This window comes from Schistocerca piceifrons, chromosome 9, assembly GCF_021461385.2.
Source record: "Schistocerca piceifrons isolate TAMUIC-IGC-003096 chromosome 9, iqSchPice1.1, whole genome shotgun sequence".
In the NCBI taxonomy this organism is placed as follows: Eukaryota; Metazoa; Arthropoda; class Insecta; order Orthoptera; family Acrididae; genus Schistocerca; species Schistocerca piceifrons.
This window is the reverse complement of record NC_060146.1, coordinates 174,324,284-174,351,575: the sequence shown is the minus strand read 5'-3', so window position 1 is coordinate 174,351,575 and position 27,292 is coordinate 174,324,284. Positions and strand designations below refer to the sequence as shown.

At 44.1% G+C, this 27,292-nt stretch overlaps 1 protein-coding gene across 1 annotated transcript in view; it reads right to left on the bottom strand.

Moving 5' to 3' along the window:
- Positions 1–5,552: 5,552 nt before the first annotated feature.
- Positions 5,553–27,292, bottom strand: part of LOC124716821 (cytochrome P450 4C1-like) — a 102,725-nt gene continuing 80,985 nt past the window's right edge. Inside the window, exons 7-8 of the mRNA XM_047243374.1 lie at positions 16,832–17,032; positions 5,553–8,200 (exon numbers count right to left, since the gene is read on the bottom strand). Of these exons, the coding sequence (XP_047099330.1) occupies positions 7,766–8,200; positions 16,832–17,032 (636 nt within the window). The 3' untranslated portion in view covers positions 5,553–7,765. The remainder of the gene's footprint in view (positions 8,201–16,831; positions 17,033–27,292) is intronic.

The window sequence follows — 27,292 nt, the reverse complement described above, 5'->3', positions numbered from 1 at the left end:
GTTATGTTTAAGTAGTTCTAAGTTCTAGGGGACTGATGATCATAGATGTTAAGTCCCATAGTGCTCAGAGCCATTTGAACCATTTTTTCTACTGTGAATATCTTTGTACTTATTGTTGTCTTTGATACTGGTTTGTGACTTTTGGCGCGGAAGCGTACAGAGTAGTCACGTTTTTGCGTTCAATATGAACAGTCTTGACTTTGTGTTGGAAATGAAAAGATGAGTCTGAGTTGTGGACAGTGAAAAATGTTGTGAGTTTTATTAAGAGCAGTAACGGCTGCGAAATTGTATGATGAAGTAATGTTTTGAACACGCGAACGTATAAAAAGTTAAATAAACGTGAATTTTTGTGAAAAGTGAGTGTCAAGAACTATTTTCAAGTGACCATCGTTTAAAAAAAGTATGAAGCACATTGCAATGAAAAACATAAATCATCAAATTAATCCTGAAAGATTGTCTTCGTAAGTTCTTCAAGTCGGCACAATTAACATCTGAGTGCCTTTCGCACCAACAGCGATAGTCATGCTACCTAGACAACATTTTTAATTACGAGCCAAAGCCAGAGCAAGAGAGAGATCGTCGTTGGATTGGAAATACAAGATAAGTGATATTATTGTTAATTTTCTTCGGTGACTGTAATCAAATTGATATAGCAATACCTGCCACACTAAGGACCTTTTAGTTGCGCAATAAAAAGATCATACTTTGACTGCGCGACGTAATAATTTTTGAACTAATTAACTGTTAGTGGAGGTATTGTTATAACCTTCATGCAGTAACTGGTTTCATTTGCAACATTTACGAACAGTACTCAAACTTATGGTTACTCACTATTTATATTTATAGTATATGCTAATATCTTATATTGCCCAGTTGTAGTCAGATTACTCCACACACTGCGTTTAAAGCGATGTGTAAACCTTGCTTGCGCACTTGCAATAGCTTCTTCTTTTTATAATTGCAGTTTATATCCTTCCTGTACGGCAGTTTTCTAAGCCATATACTGGAGTCTTCGACTCTTGTTTTTACTATCCTCTTTTTCCAGCTTTCTTTTCCGTGTACATAACACATTATCCATGTGTAGGAACTTATTACGCTGTAGACAAACTGCAAAGCACTGTAAATTATCATACAGCAGCTGCTGTGTAAGCTATTCGGTTACTGATACTACATGGGAGTGGTTAGGACGGAGTTCAGGGGAGCACATTGTAAATACTATTTTTTGGTCTTTGCACAGGTTCAAACAAACACACGATGCATTCTGTTCCCAGCTATAAGATTTTCTTTTGGCCTAAAGTGGTATACATCCATTCGTTTGCTAAACTGCTATTTCATTGCATAGAAATATTGTAATTAGGCTGTTCATGTGTTTGTATGTTCGTACCGCTATGCAGCGCTTTAGACTATATTGCCGGCCGCGGTGGTCTAGCGGTTCTAGGCGCGCAGTCCGGAACCGCGCGACTGCTACGGTCGCAGGTTCGAGTCCTGCCTCGGGCATGGATGTGTGTGATGTCCTTAGGTTAGTTAGGTTTAAGTAGTTCTAAGTTCTAGGGGACTGATGACCACAGATGTTAGGTCCCATAGTGCTCAGAACCATTTTTTTAGACTATATTAAAATCTCTGACAGCGCTGTGCGGACTCTGTAAGAGGCTCTCTGGCTGGTCGGACTTGCAGTTGGAAGTTAACAGTCAGCCGTGATGGAAGTTGGAAGTGAACAGGCAGCAGTGGTGGAAATTGGGAGTGAGTAGTCAGCAGTGATGGAGGTCATAGGTTAATAATTACCAGTGTTGGAGGTTTTGCAGCATTAGCACTAGCGGATGGTCTGAATGTGTATCCATTATTGAGATTTTGTATTGATGATTATATAATTTTTGAACTGGTTGTCATATATTAAGGTAAATACATTGTTTGCTCTGCAACAAAATCTATCGTTTGCTAACCACATGCATATCAGTAGCTAGAGCCTTCAGTAGTTTCAATCTTTTATTTAGCTGCCAGTACTGGTGCTTGCGGCATTGTTGTAGTTCGTGTAATGAAGATTTTTGTGAGGCAAGTGACTTATGACATGTATAGGTTATTGTCAAGATTCCTTCTAGATCAGGGCCACTGTTTTGTATTAATTATGTGAAATCAGGTTATCAGTTTTAAAGCAGCTAGATCGCGTCATCCTTGAATATTGTGAGTAGTTAATGAATAGGAAAAGTTAGAGTTCTGTTTGTCAGGGCAAATTCTGTAGGTCAGAGTTGTCATGATAAAAACAAGCAAAGAGACAGTACGTTCAATTTCACTCAGCAGTTGAAGTAGAAACAATTACGTTTCAATATATAGGGAGAAAGGAACTAGTTGTGATTTGTAGGATATTGTTTATTCAGATTCCGAATGCTACCGTATTCTCGCCCAATACATCCAACCTGCAAGTAATGTGTATCTGGAATTGTAAAATATTTGGTAGCTATCAGAAGTGGAATATTTCCATAAAACGAAAAACGGCCTTGTGTGAGGGTGGGGGAGGGGTAGGGTATCCATCTCGCAACACACATTTACATACACAAAAATGTGCATTTAGATTGCAACCACCACCTTATTCTGCACCTAAAGCTTATAGCTGCCGGTTCGAATACACGTGATAAGCAAAAATGCATTAACCATTCTGATTATACCGTTACACTAAAATGCTTGTGACAGGCTGATGTAGGATCTGAAGCAACACCTTCTGTAGAGTTAAATACTTAGAAGCTGAGGGGTGACTTGCGTAGAAGTACATACGTTGCTCGTCATCAATTGGCTCGTGAACAACACCGACCATTACTATCCTGTAACATTACTCGTGACGAGAAATGGAGTCTTCACTCTAACACGAGGAATACAAAGGAATGGTTGAGCCTAAACAAAGATCTGCGTGCATCCACAGACGATAGTGTTATGCATCTGGTGGAACAGTGACTGAGTGGTGTACTACGAACTGCTTCTCCGAGGTGCAACCATCACTGCTGACATTTATTGTCAACAATTTAGACTTACTTCTGACGCATCCCAGAACAATGATCAGGAAAACTGCATGAATTGCTGCTACATTTGGCAATTATATACAACCACTCGCTCACAGAAATATCCGTACCTAAAGACTGGAAAATTGCTCAAGTCACACCAATACCCAAAAAGGGAAATAGGAATGGTCCGCTAAATTACAGGCCCATATTACTACCGCCGATTTTCCGTAGGGTTGTGGAACATATAGTGTATTCGAACATTATGCAGTACCTCGGAGAAAACGATTTATTGACACATAGTCAGCACTGATTCAGAAAATATCGTTCTTGCGAAACACAACTAGATCTTTATACTCATGAAGTAATGAGTGCTACCGACAGGATATGTCAAATTGATTCCATATTTTTAGATTTCCAGAAGGCTTTCGACATCGTTCCTCACAAGCGTCTTCTAACCAAACTGCGTGCCTACGGAATATCGCCTTAGTTGTGTTACTGGATTCGTGATTTCCTGTCAGAAAGGTTACAGTTCATAGTAATAGATGGAAAGTCATCGAGTAAAACAGAAGTAACATCCGACGTTCCCCAAGGAAATATTATACGTCCTCTATTATTCCTGATCCCTATGAACGACATAGGTGACAATTTGGGCAGCCCTCTTAGATTGTTTGCAGGTGATGCTGTCATTTACTGTCTTGTAAAGTCATCGGTTGACCAAAACGAATTGCAAAATGATTTAGATACGATATCTGTATGGTGCGAAAAGTGGCAATTGACCCTGAATGAAGAAAAGTGTGAAGTTGTTCACATGAGTACTAAAAGAAATCAGCTAAATTTCGATTACGCGATAAGTCACACAAATCTGAAGGCTGTAAATTCAGCTAAATACTTAGGGATTACAAATAACCTAAATTGGAACGATCACATAGATAATGTTGTGGGTAGAGCAAACCAAAGACTGCGATTCATTGGCAGAACACTTAGAAGGTGTAACAGGTCTACTAAAGAGACTGCTTACACCACGCTTGTCCGCCCTATTCTGGAGTACTGCTGTGCGGTGTGGGATCCACATCAGGTAGGACTGACAGATGACATCGAAAAAGTACAAAGAAAGGCTGCTCGTTTTGTATTATTGCGAAATAGGGGAGATAGTGTCACAGACATGATACGTGAATTGGAGTGGCAATCATTAAAACAAAGGGGTTTTTCGTTGCGACGGAATATTCTCATGAAATTTCAATCACAGTTTTCTCTTCCGACTGCGAAAACATTCCGTTGGCACCCATCTACAAAGGAAGAAATGATCATCACAATAAAAATAAGAGAAATCAGAAAAATTTAAGTGCTCCTTTTTCCCGCGCGCCGTTCGACAGTGGAACGGTAAAGAGACAGCTTGAAGTTGGTTCATTGAACCCTCTGCCATGCACTTTATTGTGAATAGCAGAGTAATAACGTAGATGTTTATGTAGACGATAACGCCCGCCCGCATTCTGCAAGACTGACAAAAAAAGTTGTGCAGGAGTTTGGGTTACGTTCTCTATCGTACAACCTTCAAGGAAATTTCTTTCCGCGTGGCTCGACGCACTCTTCACCTCAAAACCATATGATTTGTACAGTCGTGGAATCGAGAAGTTACTCCAGCGGTAGCAGACTGTTGTAAATAGTGAAGGAGAATATATTATTTGATGACTAAAACCTCTGCTATGTGTATCGTTTGTATTTATTAAAGTTATGGATAAATACTACGAACTTAAACACCGGCCCAATATAACTGGATCTCACCTCCATAAATCTGATTGCTGGTTTTTTTTTCTCCAGTAATGCCATGGAATCGTTAAAACAGCTGGTACGACAGGACTATATTCACTATCTAACTTGGACGTGACGTCCGTTGTGGAGACCTGCCAAAGCAATCCATGTTTAAACTCCCTGCATAATTAACAAGCATAACTTCAATTTTAGTTCTGGAAGAAGTGTAATGTTGTTACTTGTGAAGCTAGGCATCTTATACTAACAGCACCAGTTTGTGAGTGGCTGGTCTCAATCCTAACCCCTTAAAAATAAATCCAAAATAAAGTTAAATAGGAGATTTTTGGGATTTGAGGTCCGCCAGCTATCCAGTACCCAAACATGTTTCGGCACCACTGTGCCATCATCAGTGGGTTTTAGTTTTTATTTATTCTGCAATGTGAACATTTTTGTTGTATGATTATAAAATTATGTGCATTTTTAGTTTTAGTTTTTATTTATTCTGCAATGTGAACATTTTTGTTGCATGATTATAAAATTATGTGCATTTTTAGTAATGCACATAATTTTATAATCATGTAACAAAAATATTCACAGTGCAGAATAAATAAAAACTAAAACCCACTGATGATGGCACAGTGGTGCCGAAACATGTTTGGGTACTGAGAAAAACGGTGTTTTGCGTAACTGGCGGATCTCAAATCCCAAAAATTTTAACTGCAGACACGGCCAATATCAGGAGCTGTAAATCAAAAGATGGATATTAAATAGGAGAGTTGATAAGGTACCATACAGTAGAAAGAAACATTTCTGTCAAAAATTTTACATTCGGTGTATTTTATAAGTCATTACAAATGCTGTACGCAAATGTTCTTTTAATATGGGAGAGTCAAATATTTGTGGCCGTTGTTCCTGTAAACACAAATTCAAAAATTTTATTATTCTCATTCCTATTATTGAAGGCAACCACATACAGTCCTATAGTGATTATTGATGGGAAAGTGGAAGTATTGTGGATGCAGAGTTGATTCTGCGTCAGCATTTATGTGTAGCTCAGCACAACTTTTTTATGTATTTCCTGAAGTTATTAAAAATTTTGAATACTATGATGCGGCCAACCCTGATTTCCTTTACTGTGAGAAAACCTTAATCTTAGAGTAGCGCTGCTTCAGTTATTTGTTGTATATATTTCAATCTTAGTGTTCACCTACAATTGTTATCCTTTACAGCTCTAGTACTACGGAAGTTATTCTGTGATGTCCGAATACATGTTCTATCATCTTGTCCCTTATCAGAGTTAGAGGTTTGCACATATTTTTCATCTCATCCAAGGATACTGAAAAGGTTTACAGCACCATTCCGTTAACACACACCTCAGTTTCTTCGATACTCTTCTTTCTCAGGTTTATACAAATGTAAATTAATGAATCTCAATGGAGGAACAGAGCCAGTTGGGATTTAAAGTACCAGCTCGATCCAGACATCCATTTGTGAGCTGGTTACAATAGGTCAGGCAATTGTTTCTAATGCCATCTGATCAGTGTATGATTCATATACTGTTTATTCTGGTGATAGATTCGAATGAAATACAGTGCTGACGTGAATGTTAGATGGATACCATGCCTCGCCACTTTCCTTTTAAGGAGTCTCTTTCCAGACTGCGACTGGACGCTGAGCTGAGAACCAGCAGTAGATACGACATGTCTGGTGCAGACTGAGCGCTCAACAGTGGGGCATGGCCGGCTGCAAAGCGTGGAATCTTCGGTTGATCAAACTGTCCAGTCTGTATGTGGCTGAAAACTTCACATATACATGTTTCACTGAGTGCTGATTACCACACAGTGTTGTAGCTCAGAGCGATATGTGACAACAGCCTATGAAGGTTCCAATTGTGATGGCTAATACCAGACGTGGACTGCTGGAGACGGTAACATGGACACGCAGGAGACTCTGATTAGGCAGATGGTGCGTAAGCTTAAGATAGGACATTGAACTCCAGGTTATCCTGGCAGCAATGAGGTAGGTTTGGAAACTTCTCAGGATATTTGTCAGCATAACTTCCAGCTCTAGCAGTGTGGATGGTGATCCTATGTGCTGGCTCATGCAGGTACGCTCGGAAGATCATGTTCGGCTTCTTGACCACCAGATTCTTCCAAAACATATGTTTCAGGAATGGAAACCACCTTGTAATGTCGACCAGAGCGTGGTGTCTATTCTTTCTGTTCTTTCGGACTTGTCCAAAAGAACAGAGACCATTTCGATCCTGCAGCCAATTTGAAACAAGGCACCAGGGAATTAGATAGACATTAGCTGTCAGTGCCCATTGAATTATATCAATGGGGCAAGTTCAAAATTCGTGCTGGACTGGGATTGAAACCTAGGCAGGCGCGCTGCCCACTATACCATCCAGACAGAGTGGTCAGAACAACTCCACAGACTAACATAGCACGTTTCCCATCAGCCCCAAATTCTCAAGTTACCCCACGCCCCTGCTCATTAGCCTCATTACTCATGGCACCTCGCTGACTGCCATAAGAATTCCCACTTGGTGTGCATCTGCGCTGAACGGATCATTGGCTGTCATTGCCTTAATTGTATATGTGGTGTCTGCTTTTTCAGACATCTCTGAAAAAGCAGGCACCATGTTGAGCCTGGAGACACTATGACTCAAGACACAAGGAAATTAAAGCCATTGTCTGCCAGAGCGTTGTTTTATATCAGTTGTATGGCGTAGTAGTCATAGCATCCAAGAAACTTAGGTTCAAACTTGCCCTACTGACATAAATTAATGCCGACTGGCAGGTAACATCCTTAATATATGTGTGCCTTGATCAAAATTATGTTGAGGGTGCTCTTACATGCTATTGCATGCAGAGGTATGGAAGCAGTAGCTTATCACACTGACATTGTGTAGGGTGACAGGAAGTGCATCGTCGTTCATATCCTCAAAGTGCCTTTGCAGCAGGGGGGAGTAGTGCCTCAGGATACTGGTCAGGAAGAGCTTGGTTTGATCAGTATGAAGGGTACTATTCACATGTCACAGGTCCCTCCAGAGGCACGCAGGAAACTCTGATCGGCTTGACGGGGTGCTGGGTGACAGAGAGCGTGCCGCCTTCCAGGTCCTCCCAGGTGGTGTGTGGCAGGAAGCGGAAGCGCCTCAGGACATCTGCCAGCATGGCCTTCAGCTCCAGGCGGGCATACTGGTAGCCCACGCAGTTGCGCGGGCCCATCCCAAATGGTAGGTAGCTGCACGCGTGCTCCTTGCCTCCGCAGCCCTCGAGGAAGCGCGAAGGGTCGAACCTCAGTGGGTCCGGAAAGAATTCCGGCAGGCGGTGTGTGAGGAAGGACGACACGAAGAGCAGGGTGCCCTTAGGGACCAGGACCTGACCCTTGGACAGCCATAGGTCCTCCGAGGCCACCCGAGGGATCAGCGGGACCGGCGGGAACAGTCGTAATGTCTCCTATGGATCACACCAAGAAGAGAATGAAAATGTGGACTCATACTGTGTGTCCACCAAGAGTTGACGTGCAAGTAAAACTCTTAAATCTGGAAGTAACTGAAGTCTGAAACTGTAGGTATGTTAAATACAATGTGTAATGAGTAGTCCAGCCAGTGTGGCCGAGGGGTTCTAGGCGCTGGAACCGCGCGACCTCTATGTTCGCAGGTTCGAATTCTGCCTCGGGCATGGATGTGTGTGATGTCCTTAGGTTAGTTAGGTTAGAGTAGTTCTAAGTTCTAGGGGACTGATGACCTCAGCAGTTAAGTGCCATAGTGCTCTGAGCCATTTGAACCATTTTTTTTTGTAATGGTTATACGTGCAGATATTTTTATATGTGACACCTTAATATGTACACACACCAATGTGTCGGTTGTTTTTTTTCCATGTTGACCAGTCTTCCCAAAGATGTCTCCAACTTTACGACTTGATGTTTTCTGTATAGCCACAACTGCAACACTAAGTGGACTATGCCTGTATACATTTACCACATTGCATCCACATGTCCACACTTCAACGTCTCCGATCCCAGGAGAAAATAAGCATTAATGTCTTGCTTTTGCCACACATACCTGGAGGTACCAACCAGGCTAAAAACATACGTCATCTAATACCCATCTGTAATTATTAGTCTGCAAATGAAGAAAATACTGACGTAATGTTATTGAGTACACCGTCCTGAGTCACCGAAAAAAATGTCTGCACTTATACCCATTACACCTTGTACACTGAAGTGTCAAAGAAACTGTTATAGGCATGTGTATTCACACACAGAGATATGTAAACAGGCAGAATTCAGCGCTGCGGTCGGCAACGCCTATATAAGACAACAAGTGTCTGGCACAGTTGTTAGGTCTCTTACTGATGCTTGCAAACCCCCACCAACAAAAAATCGCATATTTCATAGCCATGGTACATCGAATTAAAAAAGTACCAATTAATGACACAGATCAACAAAATGAAAACAATATAAGTAAAACAGTTGCTCATAATAATGTATATAAACCCATAATAATAGAAAAACTCCACAACAAAATGCAAACAAAAACCACAGATCTACTTAACAGAAATCCACACAACATGCACTCCAAAGCAAATCAGTTGCCACAGAAGCCAAACCTAAATATGCTGCTCTCCCATACATAGGCCCACTATCATACCAAATAGCAAACTTATTTAAAAAGAAAAATATCACAATCAGCTTTTCCACAAATAATAAATTACAACAAAAAGTAGTCCATGATGTAAACAGCTCCAAGAGCCCCTACAGTAAGTCAGGAATATACAAACTCAAATGTGATTCATGCCCAAAATTCTACATTGGACAAATAGGCAGAAGTTTTGAAATTAGATACAAAGAACAGATTGATGCCTTAAGGCTTGGCAACTTGAACAAATCTTCATTTGCAGTCCATATTGCTGAAGAAAACCATTTTGTGAGAAACATTGAGAACAACTTAAAAATTTTACACCTAGCATAAAAGGGAGCCACTACGAATATATTGGAAGAAATAGAAATACACTCACACGAAAACAGCACCCCAGACTATATCCTTAATGAACAAACTGAGTTGGGTAACACCACTTTCCTGAAAAATTTCCAAATATTATTTTCCACCCTGCAAAGCAAATAGTATTCCTACCCCCTATCTGCAGATCAAGTGGCAAATTTCTATGTTACTACAATTCTCATGATGCTAAATGTAAATAAAAATAATGTACTAAACTCAGGGACTCTCTATGCTGGTGTAAAAGACATTTCAGTTACATAAGCAATCCGTTATCAGGTCACGAGTGACCTACCAGGACCATCCGACCGGCGTGTCATCCTGGGTGGAGGATGCGGATAGGAGGGGCGTGGGGTCAGCACACCGCTCTCCCGGTCGTAAGTTGGTATTCTTGACCGGAGCTGCTACTATTCGGTCGAGTAGCTCCTCAACTGGCATCACGAGGCTGAGTGCACCCCGAAAAATGACAACAGTGCATAGCGGCTCGGATGGTCACCCATCCAAGTGCCGACCTCGCCCGACAGCGCTTAACTTCGGTGATCTCACGGGAACCGGTGTAGCCACTGCGGCAAGGCCGGTGCCATTTCAATTACATAAGTCAATATACAATCTATTTCCAAATATGGAGCATCTATATAATGTTGCGATATATCATAGTATATTTGACGCTCATACGTTTGTAAACACTTTGTATCCATCAAAACATGCGGTATATGTTAGAAGTCTGTTCTGTGACTAATATGAAGTGATCAGTGATACAAATTTACGTGTGAAACGGTAGGAATGCGGTGGAAATGTATTTAGCAACAAATCTGAAGCGCTCAATTATACAAGTTTATGTGTACACTGATGAGAATGTGGCGAAAACTACGAACGCCTTCTGCTGGATGAAAACTGCGAAACCAAGTACTCCAAATCGCATTTCACGTGAGTCACATCCCAATGCAAATCTGTAACGGAACCATCTGTATGACGTGCTTACAATTATGTATTATTTATAATTTAAGACAACTAATCAGTAAAAAATGCACCACATGTTCTAATGAAAGCATGACAGTCGTCTGACGATGAATTGTAATGATTCGAAACCGGAAACGGTACGTTTTGGATAAAGGAACTTAAAATAAATTTGTGGCTGGTTGGTGTCCCAACACCATCAACATTTGTCTTCAAATAACAGCCACGGTCTCCAACCATGTCATCATATGACAAAAGTGTATTACACAACAGACTAATTATCCTGTGAATACAGGTGCTAGGCATCTAGCGTGGTTAGCTCTTCAGTGCTTTCAATTGTATACTACTTCACGTAAACCTCGAGTTATGGTGGTGTAATAAAACGATTTATTATGTGAAACCTCTAAGAGTTCTTTTATTAATCATTTTGTCTTTTGCCGGGTCCGTGGCAATCCTATAGGTTATTCAAGTTTCCATCCACAGTGGATAAACTTTTTTGTATGTTGATGAATGAAGACAGGTGGTTAGCTTCATTACTACCTTCATAGGCATTCAGCTATATATTAGTCCGCAGCTTATATTAATATAATGCAATCTAATGCGTTTTTGTTTCTTATTCTCAGTATTCTTTAGCTACAGATGTCCATGTACTCAGTCTAAGACGCGAACTGTAATTGGTTTTGACGGTTCTCCGTTGGTATCCTACATAGTATTCATGACGTTGGTACAGACTCCCAAATATGATGAATTGCAGTACAATGGTATAATTTTCAGACTGGTTGCGCTAGCTTCAGATATTGGGCTGAACTCAGCTGTATTTTGATTTTAATAACTAACTAAAAATGTTTTTGCATACAGTCTAATAAAAAGATTCTTTTGTACCTATGTTTGTCACTCACAACACAAAAAGGTACTTGCAGTTCTGCGATGATGTAACGCAAGTATCGTAAATATGGTGTATAAGATTTCTTAGCAGTATTTTATCATGGAGAAATCATCAAAAATGGTTTATGAACATTTCAGAATTTTTTATACATGTCTGTTTAGAATCAGTGTTGCTTTTAAATTACGTATTTGACTTTTACTGATTGAACCTAGGTACTGTAAAGACACCTGTTGTGCTTGTGGCCAGTTCGCCTCACGCTTCGTCTATTGACAGTTACTCTTGTGGCGCCCTGGTAGGCATGACGTGTTATGTTACAGGAGCGATATATTGGGGAAATGTCATGTACATAGTGATTTTAATTTTGACGCTCCAACGTATCCCTCGTACCATATTTTATGTACTGGAAATTCAGTGTAAAGGTTTTGTGTATAGCTGGCACAAGATGTTTGTAATAACCTTTGTGAAGGTATGTTGTCATTTGGTTCTTCTCTGGGTTAATGTTGCATTATTTGCACGATAGTTTGTAGCACTTCCTGTAATTTTATTACAGTCTACAGATGGTAACTTAGTTTTTCCGAAACCTGTTATATACACTGCTGGCCACCGTAAATGCAACACCCTGAAGGAAGCATCCGAATCAAGTGAAATTTACGCCATGAGTTTGCAGCGATGAGATATGCAACTGATTAGAATTTCATCGCAGACGCACATCACGCGCGCCTGTGGCGCCACCTCATAGCGCCATTTAAGGCTTGGCGATTTCGACGAGTGTACGTTCGGCACGTGTGTTTACCTTGTGGTTGTTTCACAAGACGATCAGTTATGCCTCGTAGACAACAGCGAACATCTTTTGATCAAGTATCCGAGTTCGACAGAGGAAGGATAGTGGCTTACTGAGATTGTGGATTATCATACAGAGAAATCGCTAGTCGTGTTGGACGAAACCAAACAACTGTAATGCGGATATGTGACCGTTGGATGCAGGAGGGTACGACGGACCGACGTGGTCGATCGCATTCACCTCGGTGCACCACTGCACGTGCTGATAGACAAATTGTGCGCATCGCAGTGACGGATCGCTCAGTGACATCCCGAACCATAGCACAGCACATTGCGTCTGTAACGCATCATCCAGTGTCTGCGCGTACCATTCGACGCCGTTTACAGCAGAGTGGTCTGTCCGCAAGACGTCCATTGCTTCGTCTACCATTGACGCAGAACCACAGACGTCTCCGTCGCCAATGGTGTGACGACAGACGGATGTGGACGGCAGAATGGAATGACGTTGTCTTTACTGACGATGCACGCTTCTGTCTGCAGCACCACGATGGTCGGATTCGAGTGTGGAGACGCCGTGGAGAGAGGATGCTGGACAGCTGCATTATGCACCGCCACACTGGTCTTGCACCGGCTATTATGGTATGGGGCGGTATTGGATATTACTGTCGCACGCCTCTAGTACGCATTGCCGGTACTTTAAATAGCCGGCGCTACATATCCGAGGTGCTGAAGCCAGTTGTCCTTCCTTACCTTCAGGGCTCGGCCACAGCCATATTTCAACAGGATAATGCCCGACCACACGTGGCACGCATTGTCCAAAGGTTCTTCGTCAATAACCAGATTGAATTGCTTCCCTGGCCGGCCCGCTCTCCGGATCTTTCGCCGATAGAAAACATGTGGTCCATGGTTGCTCAACGAGTGACCCAGATTACATCCCCAGCTGCCACACCAGATGATCTTTGGCAACGTGTGGAAGCTGCTTGGGCTGCTGTACCCCAGGAACACATCCAACGTCTCTTTGACTCAATGCCGAGACGTGTGGCAGCGGTGATCTCCAACAATGGCGGCTACTCTGGCTACTGATTCTGGCAGGAACCACATGTCACAGACGTCTGTAAACGTAATCATTTGATACTTGGTCAACATGTTATCTACAAAATAAATTTTGTTGTGCTACCTCTTGTCTTTCTTGGTGTTGCATTTACGGTGGCCAGCAGTGTACAATAAAGTATTTTGTAGCGATCTCAGCTAAGACGTTCTTCTTCTCCTAAATAATCACACAGATCACTGCTTCGAGCACAACACGAGTAAATTAATACTGTTGTTCGATATGTGCAGCAAGTATCCATAACGAAAAAAAGGGTGTGGCATATGTACAGGACTTTATTGCGGAATGTATCCCGATCTGTAGGGGAGAGACGCCGCTCCTTATATGTTCTTGATGGTGATAGCTAAAAAGACGTTGCTAGAATCAATAAACGCACAGTCGGAGTGACTGTTAATACAACCACGTAAACATTTAGAAATATTTTACTATTTAGCATAGACTAACAAATGATGACGACACTGAAAAGTTTTTGAAGAGACTTACGTGAGTTATTCTCCCAGAGCTTATGTAAACCGTACTCGATCGAAACGCAAATACTTTTAAATGATAATTAATTGAAACCCTCAGCTGCCGACAGGTGTAGTTGATATAACTCGATGGGGATAGCTGAAAGTGTGTGCCCCGACCGGAACTCGAACCCGGAATCTCGAGCTTACATGGCAGACGCTCTATCCATCTGAGCCACAGAGGACACAGATGAATAGAGCGACTGCAGGGACTTATCCCTTGCACGCTTCCCGTGAGACCCACATTCCCAACTGTCCACAATCTACATACGTAAGGTACCTAATAGATATTTGCCCGTCCACTCATTACCGGGTTCGAGTCCCGGTCGGGGCACACATTTTCAGCTGTCCCCATCGAGTTATATCAACTACACCTGTCAGCAGCTAAGGGTTTCAATTAATTATCATTTATTTAAGTGAAGGTGCACGGTCATTATTGGTATCTGTTCTTTCGAGAGCAGTTACTATCTTCATATACGCAAACACGTTTATTGAGTACGATAATGTTAGAAGCTTGCTTATTAGCCACAAATGCTGACCATTACACCATCGCAGCACTATGGTCAACATTACTGCACAAACTACGTGAGTCGAATGCCCCCCCCCCCTCCCGCCCTAACACAAACTTCAATTCATAGCTCCAGCTTATTTCCCCCTACATTGTCACTATTACCAGGGCTCTCCGGCACTGGATTAGCACCTTAGTATTGCACGTAATGGGGAAGTCCTGTACTACATGTGATCGTATAGATCTAATAATTAAATTTTCCCCGAAATATTTAAGTCTTATCTTTATCTACGATTTTATTAAGGCCTGCCAGCCAGTGGCTGCCAGCACCAAGTGGATGCCTCCTGGGGTCCATATGCTGACCATATCTTTCGGTATACAGTGTACACCGACAAAAAAGAAATCGCAAGGAGGAGTTGTGCGACGTAAATGACAGTCGTTAGGCGTGTTTCTACATCTGAAAGATGATGTGTATTGAAATTTCGCGCCAATAGCATAACAATGGAGCTAGTAGGGCAGTGTATACTTCTGTGTATTATGCAAATTGGAAATTTGTGGTAAGTTCCTAAGGCACCAAACTGCTGAGGTCATCGGTCCCTAGGCTTACACTGCTTAATCTAACTTAAACTACGCTATTGGCCATTAAAATTGCTACACCAAGAAGAAATGCAGATGATAAACGGGTATTCATTGGACAAATATATTATACTAGAACTGACAAGTGATTGCATTTTCACGCAGTTTGGGTACAAAGATCCTGAGAAATCAGTACCCAGAACAACCACCTCTGGCCGTAATAACGGCCTTGATACACCTGGTCATTGAGTCAAACACAGCTTGGATGGCGTGTACAGGTACAGCTCTCCATGCAGCTTCAACACGATACCACAGTTCATCAAGAGTAGTGACTGGCGTATAGTGACGAGCCAGTTGCTCGACCACCATTGGCCAGACGTTTTCAATTGGTGAGACATCTGAAGAATGTGCTGGCCAGGGCAGCAATCTAACATTTTCTGTATGCAGAAAGGCCCTACAGGACCTGCAACATGTGGTCGTGCATTATCCTGCCACGGGTCGTAACACATCTGAAACGTAACGTCCACTGTTGAAAGTGCCGCCAGTGCGAACAAGAGGTGACCGAGACGTGTAACCAAAGGCACCCCATACCATCACGCCGGGTGATACGCCAGTATGGCGATGACGAATACACACTTCCAATGTGCGTTCACCGCGATGTCGCCACACACGGATGCTCCTCTCTGTGTTGCAGCATGAAGGGTAACCGCAGCCATGGTCACCGAGCTGATAGTCCATGCTGCTGCAAACGTCGTCGAACTGTTCGTGCAGATGGCTGTTGTCTTGCAAAGGTCCCATCTGTTGACTCAGGGATGGAGACGTGGCTGCACGATCCGTTACAGCCATGCGGATAAGAAGCCTGTCATCTCGACTGCTAGTGATACGAGGCCGTTGGGATCCAGCGCGGCGTTCCGTATTACACTCCCGAACCCACTGATTCCATATTCTGCTAACAGTCAATGGATCTCGACCAACGCGAGCAGCAATGTCGCGATATGATAAACCGCAATCGCGATAGGCTACAATTCGATCTTTATCAAAGTCGGAAACGTGATGGTACGCATTTCTGCTTCTTAGACGAGGCATCACAACAACGTTTCACCAGGCAACGCCGGTCAACTGCTGTTTGTGTATGAGAAATCGGTTGGAAACTTTCGTCATGTCAGCATGTTGTAGGGGTCGCCACCGGCGCCAATCTCGTGTGAATGCTCTGAAAAACTAATCATTTGCATATCACAGAATCTTCTTCCTGTCGGTTAAATTTCGCGTCTGTAGCACGTCATCTTCGTGGTGTAGCAATTTTAAAGGCCAGTAGTGTAACTTACGCTAAGGAAAACACAAACACGCACCCATGCGCGAGGGAGAACTCGAACCTCCGAAGGGGGGAGCCGCGCTAACCGTGGCAAAGCACCCCAGACAGCGCGGCTACCCCGCGCGGCTGTGTATTATGCATATAAACTGAAGTGGCAGGTGAAAATTTGCACCAAGGCCGGGAATCGAACCCGGTCCTCCTGCTTACTAGGCAGTGAGAATTTGGATCGAGGAAGGAGGCGTGCCAAAGCGATCCTTGCAGTTGTACGAACTGCTGCGGCAAGGTGGCTTAGTAGCTGGCGCACCTGTCCAGCAAGTAGGAGAACTGAGTTCAATTCCTGGCCTTGGAACAAATTTTCACCAGCGGCTTCAGTCTGTATACGGTGCTACTACGTTGGTGGAGATACGGAGCACGCCTTACGACTGTACCCGGCAGGCAGAGTACATCAACTCACCTTGATGACGCTCTCCAGCACCCTGAGGTCGTTGAGGTCTGCGAGGCTGGCGGGGCGCAGATAGTCGTCGCCCTCACCAAAGACGGCCCTCAGCTCCTGGTGGACCGCATCCTGCCACTTTGGGTGTAGCGACAGCACCGCCAGCACGAAGCTGACGGTCACGGACGTGGCCTCGCTGCCGGCCACGATCACGTTCATGATCTGCAAGGTAATTACGTGAGCGTTCATGCACTGCTTCTTCTGGAGGCCCACAGCAAGGAATGGCCATTACTGCAGGGAAAACTGCGCAAACAAGCAGCTGAAAGCTGCCCACGCTCAAGAAAAGAAGATCATTATCCTAAAATAAATCGGTTGTTCAAGATTTACTTGCGATATGGAAGTGAACATTGATCAGACAGAACATTATAACCACCGAACTACACTACTGGCCATTATTGTTGCTACACCACGAAGATGACGTGCTACAGACGCGAGATTTAACCAACAGGAAGAAGATGCTGTGATATGCAAAGTATTGGCTTTTGAGAGCATTCACACTAAGTTGGCGCCCGTGGCGACACCTACAACGTGCTGACATGAGGAAAGTTTCCAACCTGCGCATACAAGCAGCTGAAAGCTGCCCACGCTCAAGAAAAGAAGATCATTATCCTAAAATAAATCGGTTGTTCAAGATTTACTTGCGATATGGAAGTGAGCATTGATCATACACAAACAGCAGTCGACCGGCGTTGCCTGGTGAAACGTTGTTGTGATGCCTCGTGTGAGGAGGAGAAATGCGTACCATCACGTTTCCGACTTTGATAAAGGTCGGATTGTAGCCTATCGCGATTCCGGTTTATCGTATCGCGACATTGCTGCTCGCGTTGGTCGAGATCCAATGACTGTTAGCAGAATATGGAATCGGAACGCCGTGCTAGATCCCAACGGCCTAGTATCACTAGCAGTCGAGATGACAGGCATCTTATCCGGATGGCTGTAACGGATCGTGCAGCCACGTCTCGATCCCTGAGTCAACAGATGGGGACGATTGCAAGACAACAGCCATCTGCACGAACAGTTCGACGACGTTTGCAGCAGCTCGGAGACCATGGCTGCGGTTACCCTTGACGCTGCATCACAGAGAGGAGCGCCTGCGATGGTGTACTCAACGACGAACCTGGGTGCACGAATGGCAAAACGTCATTTTTTTTTTCAGATGAATCCAGGTTCTGTTTACAGCATCATGATGGTCGCATCCGTATTTGGCGACATCGCGGCGAACGCACATTGGAAGCGTGTATTCGTCATCGCCATACTGGCGTATCACCCGGCGTGATGGTATGGGGTGCCATTGGTTACACGTCTCGGTCGCCTCTTGTTCGCATTGACGGCACTTTGAACAGTCGACGTTACATTTCAGATGTGTTACGACCCGTGGCTCTACCCTTCATTCGATCCCTGCGAAAGCCCACATTTCAGCAGGATAATGCACGACCGCATGTTGCAGGTCCTGTACGGTCCTTTCTGGACACAGAAAATGTTCGACTGCTGCCCTGGCCGGCACATTCTCGAGATCTCTCACCAATTGAAAACGACTGGTCAATGGTGGTCGACCAACTGGCTCGTCACAATACGCCAGTCACTACACTTGATGAAGTGTGGTATCGTGTTGAAGGTGCATGGGCAGCTGTACCTGTACACGTCATCCGATCTCTGTTTGATTCAATGCCCAGGCGCATCAAGGCCGTTATTCCGGCCAGAGGTGGTTATTCTGGGTACTGATTTCTCAGGATCTTTGCACCCAAATTTCGTGAAAATATAATCACATATCAGATCAAGTATAACATATGTGTCCAATTAATACCCGTTTAGCGTCTGCATTTCTTCTTGGTGTAGCAATTTTAATGGCCAGTAGTGTACTATCGATATAGACCCATCCCGGCGATTGCAGCGTCGCCTAGCAAGTGATGACTGCTCTTCAGCCACACGCATGATGCATGTAGTATCAGTGAGCGTGCTGTCCGTGTGAAGAATGGGGAGGGCCCACGACCTACCTGAGTTTCACGGAGAGCAGATTGTGATGGCCCAGAGGCTCTGCTCGAGCGTTTCCGAAACTAGACCTGCGGGGTGTTCAAGTAATGCTGTGGTGAGTGTCTTCAACACATCGCGAAACCAGGAAGGAACCACTTCCAGACTATGTGGGTTTGGGTGGGCAACCCTCATTACAGATGTCGGACGTCGTGGGCTGGGCAGACTGGTAAAAGAACTGTGGCGGATCTGACATCAGACGTTAATGATGGGCAGTTTGCAACTGTGTCTGAATACACAGTGCACCGAAAACGTCTAACTATGGCCTTGTACATTCGACAACCCTTCATGTCATCGACAACTCCGACTGAAATGGGCAATGGACGACGATGAAGTGGCAGTGCCTTTCATGTTGCCGATGGGAGGACGAGAATCCGTCGTCTTCCAGCGAAACAGCACCTTGAGACCTGTACTGCAGGACGAGGCAAGCTAACGGAGGACCCTGTACAGTCTGGGGAACATTCGCGTGGGCAGGTTTGGATCTAGTGGAGCTCGTGGAAACACCATGACCGCCAAGAATTATCGTATTCTAGTTGCACATCACGTACACTCCTTCTTAGCAATCCCATACAACCGCTCACTTGACGAAAGGTCTGTTCCTAAGGACTGAAAAGTAGCATATGTCACACCATTATTCAAGGAGGAGGAGGAGGGAGGAGATTAGTGTTTAACGTCCCGTCGACAACGAGGTCATTAGAGACGGAGCGCAAGCTCGGGTTAGGGAAGGATCGGGAAGGAAATCGGCCGTGCCCTTTCAAAGGAACCATCCCGGCATTTGCCTGAAGCGATTTAGGGAAATCACGGAAAACCTAAATCAGGATGGCCGGAGACGGGATTGAACCGTCGTCCTCCCGAATGCGAGTCCAGTGTGCTAACCACTGCGCCACCTCGCTCGGTCATTATTCAAGAAAGGAAATAGGAGTAACCCATTGAATTACAGACCCATACCACTGACCTCAATTTGCAGTAGGATTTTGGAGCATATACTGTTCTCTAACATTATGAGTCACCTTGAAGAAAATGACTTATTGATACATAACCAACACGGAGTCAGAAAAATCGTTCTTGTGCAACACAGCTAGCTCTTTATTCCCATGAAGTAATGAGTGCTGTCGACAAGGGATCTGAAATCGATTCCATATTCCTAGAAGGCTTTTGATATCGTTCCTCACAAGCGACTATTAATCAAATTGCGTGCATATGGAGTATCGTCTCAGTTGTGTGACTGGATTCGTGATTTCCTCTCAGAGAAGCCCCAGTTCGTAGTTTATTTATTCTCGAATCAGAAACATACAAATTTACTGTTGCCATACACATCAATAAATATATATACACAAATTGTATTTATATTACATGTGCCCAGTACTTTGCAACCTCCAAGGCGCTTGGAGTGGCTTGCAGGAGATCAATCTTCGTGCAGGATGTAGGGCACAAGAGGCACTGAAGCATGTGGCTTGTGGTTTGTTCTTGTCCACAATCACAGGACGTATCTTCTGTTATAAAGCCCCATCTCTTCAGGTTGTCTCTGGATCGTCCAACTCCTGATCCTAATCTGTTTAAAGATTTCCACACCAGCCAGCTCTCGTTGTGTCCAGGTGGTAGTTCTCCAGCTTATGACGTCTGCACATGAGGCGTCGACTTCTTCCGTAACTCCAGCCTCGCCTTCTCTGGTGAAATGGTGAGCTTCTCGGATGTTCTCAGGAAGGTCTTTCGCGATCTCAGCCGCTGCTGTGGTGGATTATGTCCGTGCAGTGGACGGGCACTGTCCTGTTCCACTTTCAGTCTCTCCTTGTTGGCAGCCACTGCTCTGCGTACCCACGGTGGCGCTATTCCAGCCAGGCAGTAGAGCTTATCAGTTGGGGTAGGTCTTAAGCAACCTGTGACCAACCTGCAGGTTTCGTTGAGAGCAATATCTACTTGTCTGGCATGATATGACCTGTACCAGACTGGCGAAGCATATTCAGCAGTAGAAAGAGCACAGTGCCATTGCAGAACAGCGAATAGTTTGTGGATGTGATCCCCACTGTGTCCCCGCTAGTTTGCGAATTAGGTTGTTTCGAGAGGAGATGTTCATTTTGGTGTTCTTGCAGTGAGTTTTGAATGTCAGAGTTCTGTCGAGAGTGACTCCCAAGTATTTAGGTGCGTGGTGATGCTGGAGTTGGATGCAGTTCGTAGTGATATACGGTAAATCATCGAGTAGAACAGAAGTAATATCTGGCATTCCGCTGTTCCTGATTTATGTAAATGATCTAGGTGATAATCTGAGCAGCCCCCTTCGATTTTTAGCAGATGACGCTGTTGTTTATCGTCTAGTAAAATCATCAGACGATCAATTCCAATTACAAAATGATCTAGAGAGAATTTCTGTACGGTGCGAAAAGTGGCAATTGGCACAAAACAAAGAAAAGTGCGAGGTCATCCACATGGGTACTAAAAGAAATCCGATAAATTTTGGGTAATCGATAAATCGCACAAATCTAAGGGCTGTCAATTCCACTAAATACCTAGGAATTACAATTACGAGCAACTTAAATTGGAAAGACCACATAGATAACATTCTGGGGAAGGCGGAACAAAGATTGCGCTTTGTTGGCAGAACACATAGAAGATACGACAAACCCGCTAAAGAGACAGTCTACATTACACTTGTCCGTCCTCTGCTGGAATATTGCTGCGCGGTATGGGATCCTTACCAGGTAGGATTGACGGAGGACATCGAAAACGTGCAAAGAAGGGCAGCTCGTTTCGTGTTATCGTGCAGTAGGGGTGAGAGTGTCACTGATATGATACGCTAGTTGGGGTAGCAGTCACTGAAACAAAGGTGGTTTTCTTTGCGGCGAGATCTACTTACGAAATTTCAATCACCAACTTTCTCTTACGAACGCGAAAATATTTTGTTGAAACCCACTTACGTAGGGAGAAATGATCATCATAATAAAATAAGAGAAATCAGAGTTCGAACGGAAAGATTTAGGTGTTCCTTTTTCCCACGCACCATTCGAGAATGGAATAGTAGAGAAGTAGTATAAAAATGGTTCGATGAACCCTCTGCCAGGCACTTAAGTGTGAATTGCAGAATAACCATGTACATGTAGATGTAGATGATGATCACGTTTCCCAATGTCAATGGCATTTTTCAACAGGATAATGCACCACGTTGCAAGGAATGCGATGGAATGCTCCGATAAATTCAGCGGCGTGTTGCAATTGATATGCTGGTCCCCAGCTTAGCAGATCTGAACCCGATCGAACACTTCGGGGATGTGATTGAACATGGTGTCTGAGCTCATCGCCCCCATCCCCGGAATTTATAGGAATCAGGTGACGTGTGTGTGGAGATGTGGTGCCAACTCCCTCCAGCTGCCTACCAAGGCCCCGTTGCTTCCATTACACGACGCGTCGCTGCTTTTATCCGCGCCAAAAATGGACGTACTGGCTATTAGGTTGGTGGCCATAATATTCTGACTGGTCAGTGTAGTACAACGTTCGTTCAACCGATAATGTCTCAAATTTTCTTTTCAGCCATGAATATACAGGGTGCTTTAGCTGCCTGCTGGTTTTATGCAACCTGCAACGCCTTCAAATATCACGTGCAGGACTGTCATATTCTCACACTCGCTACGTGAAAACTACAAGGGCATTTCGAAAAGCGAAGATACAATGGCTCGCAGACCTTAAATAGAACATTTATTTAGAAAACGTCAGTTACATCTTAGTAAGTGGATTATTTGTTATTTTTCGACATAATCACCCCCGGTATCCAAACATTTGTTAAGTTGGTGCACAAGCTTTTGTATCCCACAGTCGTAAAAGGTTGCCGCCTGTTGTTGGAAACATATTTAAACTTCATCTTTGATCTCTTCATCGTCGTGGAATGATTTTCCACCAAGATGTGACTTCAGGTAACGGAAGACATGGAAGTCGGTGGGCGCAAGGTCCGGGCTGTATGGCGGATGGTCCAATACGTCCCATTTGAATTGTTTGAACAGTGCTTTGGTTACGAGCGCTGTGTGGGGCCGAGCATTGTCATGAAGCAAGCGGACTCCACTTGTCAGCATTCCCCTACGTTTGTTTTGAATTTCCCTTCGAAGACGTTTCAAAGTCTGGCAATATGCAGCAGCATTAATTGTCGTTTCAGGAGGCATAAATTCCAACAGAAGAATGCCTTGTCTGTCCCAAAACACAGAAGCCATGATTTTCTTCGCTGAAATCGACGTTTTGCCTTTCTTGGCTTTTGGTGAATTCGAATGGCACCATTGCATTGATTGTTGCTTGGATTCAGGTGTATGGTGATAAACCCACGTTTCGTCACCTGTCACCAAGGAACTCATCACCTGCTTCAGCATAGCGTGTGAGGAAGTCGAGTGCCAAGCCCATCCTTTTCTTTTTGTGTTCTTCCATTAACAGTTTTGGAACCCAGCGCGCACACAATTTCCTGTACCCTAACTTGACAGTCGCAACATCATAAAGAGTTGTCATTGACACGTCCAGTATGATCTGATGCAATTCATTCAATGTGAGACGTCTATTCTCACGAATTGCTTCCTCCGTTCTCCGAAGAAGGGCATCAAAGATCACAGATGGCTGACCTGTTCTTTCTTCGTCATCAACATAGGTCCTACCTTCAGAGAAATGACGACATCATTTCGCTACATTTTGTCGATTCATAATATTCCCATAAACAGAAACAATTTCTTTGTGAATATCCGCTGGTCGCTGATCTTTTGCATGAAGAAAACGTATGACAGAGCGCACTTTGCATTTGGCGGGATTCTGAATCGCCGCAGCCATTATAAACACGACCTACTCCAACCAGAAGCAACGTTCAACTGCCGAACGACCGCGAGGATAAAGCTAATGGTTCAAGGTTAACACCGGTGTTGCCAACTTGCTCGCCAAAACTCTTCTGTTCCTCTGGCGTACGGTGTATCTTTACTTTATGAAATACCCTCGTATTAGTCCCACAAGAAAAATGGACAGGACCTGTTTGTAACAAATATAATCTAGTTAAATTTTGTACTGGGATATGTTTTTGTTAGAGTTATTAAAAAACGTTCAAAAGTGACCTTCAAACTGCCTTTTCTTGAATAACTCTAAAACAAAGACCCCTGGCGAAAACGTATCCCAGTACAAATTTAAGTACATTAAATTTCTAACCCAAATATCTTGTTCAATTTTTTCTGTAGAACAAACAGTTTGCGTGTAGCGATCGCGAGAATACGAAAATCCCGCGCTTGGTTTTTGAAGACGTTGTAGGCTGCATAAAACCCTTAGGTAAGGTCAGCTGAATCATCCTATATACAGCGTAAACCAGGAATCCATCAACGACCTTTCAGAGGTATCGACCCAAAACAAGGAAAATTCTAGTAAACATGGGCTCTAAAATCCAAACCTAAAAACTTTGAGCATTTGTTCATCATCGATGATGTGTAAATCTATTCTACTGCGAGCTCCTTGATGTTCATATTTGAGGAGGATGTAGTATGGACCAAAACATGAAAAAAGTGTAGTAAACATGGCCTCTAATACGCGCACCTTGAGATCTATAAGCAGTTGTTTGATAGAAGATAGCCGACCGCTGTGGCCGATCGGATCTAAGCGCTTCAGTCCGGAACCGCGCTACTTCTACGGTCGCAGGTTCGAATCCTGCCTCGGGCATGGATGTGTGTGATGTCGTTAGGTTAGTTTGGTTTAAGTAGTTCTAAGTCGAGGGGACTGATGACCTCAGATGTTAAGTCCCATAGCGCTTGGAGTCATTTGAACCAATTATTTGATAGAAGATATGTTTCACAGTAGCGACGATGAACTAGTGGTGATATCTCTTAGGAATGCACTTTGGAGCCTACGTTTACTGGACATTTTAGTCTTGTTTTGGTCCATAGTGCAGCCTCTCAAAAAGTGGCTAGCAAAGAGCTCTGAGTAGAAGATATGTGCCTCACAGTAGCGAAGATGAACATGCGCTCATAGGTCTGAAGGTATGCATTGTTGATCTATTTGTTTGCTACTCATTTTTTGTTGTTTTCGTCGATAATACTACCTCTGAAATTTGGTTGGTTGAGTACCGGTTCACCAAGTATATACGAGAGGTATTTTTTAAGGTCCAATCTGCCGCGAAATAGAAACCACAATGAAAGACTAAAATATGTTCTTTGCAATATTTAGTTACATCTTCCACGTGGTTCTCTAGATAGTTGTCACTCAGAATTAGACATTTTTCGTAGCCTTGTAGCAAGTTGCCGATACTCTGCTCGTAGCAGGCAGCCACTTGTTTTGTCTACCAATTAATTCTCAGTGATGGCCTGCAGCTCGTTCTCTGTGCCAAAATTCTGCCCTTATAGCCAGCAGTTCGCGTGAACAAAGAGATGAATACCAGAAGAAGGCAAGAGTGAGCTCTTTGATGAGTGATCAGACACTTCCCATCGAGAACACTGCACGAGAGTCTTTGATGCAGTTGCTGTTAGCACCCGAGCACTGTTATGGAGAACGACAACGCCTGTTCTGAATTGCCTTGGCAGAGGATTTTCTGAAATCGGCTGATCCATTTTTGGACAAGATCATCGGATGACTCTGGCTTCCTTCGCTGACCGCGTGCATCATCCTAGACCGTTGCCATGACAGTTACGTTATGCCGGCCCCATGAAATCGGGTGAAATCCGTCAGCATGCACAATGCGCGTGAAGGGAGACTCTATTGCTCTAGGCACCTTTACGTGCTCACTGTGCGCTCAGAACTGAAAATAGTAATGTGACGCGACAGCCGGGCATACAAGAGACACCTATCTCTATGTACTTCAGATTTTATGTTTCTTGCGCATGTGCGCGAAGTTTCGAACTACTCTGACAGGAGGCAGAACTGTAGTTAACTATGAAGAAGGCATGCGCTGAACACTCTCGTTACAAGTAAATTGCTGTAATTGTGCAGTTTGTGGTAACGACGCAACGATAAGAGCACTAATGGGTGATGAGAAAGGACGGCTAAAGCGTCAAGAAACGCAAGACACTGACCTCCATGACCGGCCACGTTCGGAACGTCGTATCACAGCCACCGCTGTCGACGCCGTGAATCATACGAACGCCAGCATTCTTGCAGACAGGCTCAACACAGTTCGACAATCGGCTCTGCTGGTTTCAGTGAGGATTAGAAGTGTGTGCTCAGCGCTGGAGAATCTTGGTTATTCGAAGGTGTCATCAAGATGAATTCCAAGAATCCTCACAACAGATCACGTGATTCAAAGGGAAACAGTTGGAGCAGTTTGAGGCCAATGGAGAGGCCTTTCTTCCATGGATAGTTACAGGTTACTTGACTGAGCTGGAAATATAACGGCAGTGACACCAGACGCAGTCACCAGAAAAGAATAAACTAGAGGCAGCTCTGTCTGGTGGCAAAGTCATACTGACACTCTTTCGGGGTAGTAATGATGTCATTCCTGAGCACGTGTTGCCAAAAGGGCAAACCATTAGCTCGGTGGCCTATTACACTACTGGCCATTAAAATTGCTACACCAAGAAAAAATGGAGATGATAAACGGGTATTCATTGGACATATATATTATACTAGAACAGACACGTGATTACATTTTCACGCAATTTGGATGTATAGATCCAGAGAAATCAGTACTCAGAATAACCACCTCTGGCCGTAATAACGCCCTTGATACTCCTGGGCATTGAGTCAAACATAGCTTGGATGGCGTGTACAGGTACAGCTGCCCATGCAGCTTCAACACGATACCACAGTTCATCAAGAGTAGTGACTGGCGTATTGTGACGAGCCAGTTGCTCGGACACCATTGACCAGACGTTTTCAGTTGGTGAGAGATCTGGAGAATGTGCTGGCAGGGCAGCATTCGAACATTTTCTGTATCCAGAAAGGCCCATACATGACCTGCAACATGTCGTCGTGCATTATCCTGCTGAAATGTAGGGTTTCGCAAGGATCGAATGAAGGGTAGAGCCACATGTCGTAACACATCTGAAATGTAACGTCCATTGTTCAAAGTGCCGTCAATGCGAACAAGAGGTGACCGAGACGTGTAACCAATGGCACCCCATACCATCACGCCGGGTGATACGCCAGTATGGCGATGACGAATACACACTTCCAATGTGCGTTCACCGCGATGTCGCCAAACACGGATGCGACCATCATAATGCTGTAAACAGAACCTGGATACATCCGAGAAAATGATATTTTGCCATTCGTGCACCATCGCAGGCGCTCCTGTCTGTGATGCAGCGTCAAAGGTAACCGCAGCCATGGTCTCCGAGCTGATAGTCCATGCTGCTGCAAACGTCGTCGAACTGTTCGTGCAGATGGTTGTTGTCTTGCAAACGTCCCCATCTGTTGACTCACGGATCGAGACGTGGCTGCACGATCCGTTACAGCCACGCGGAT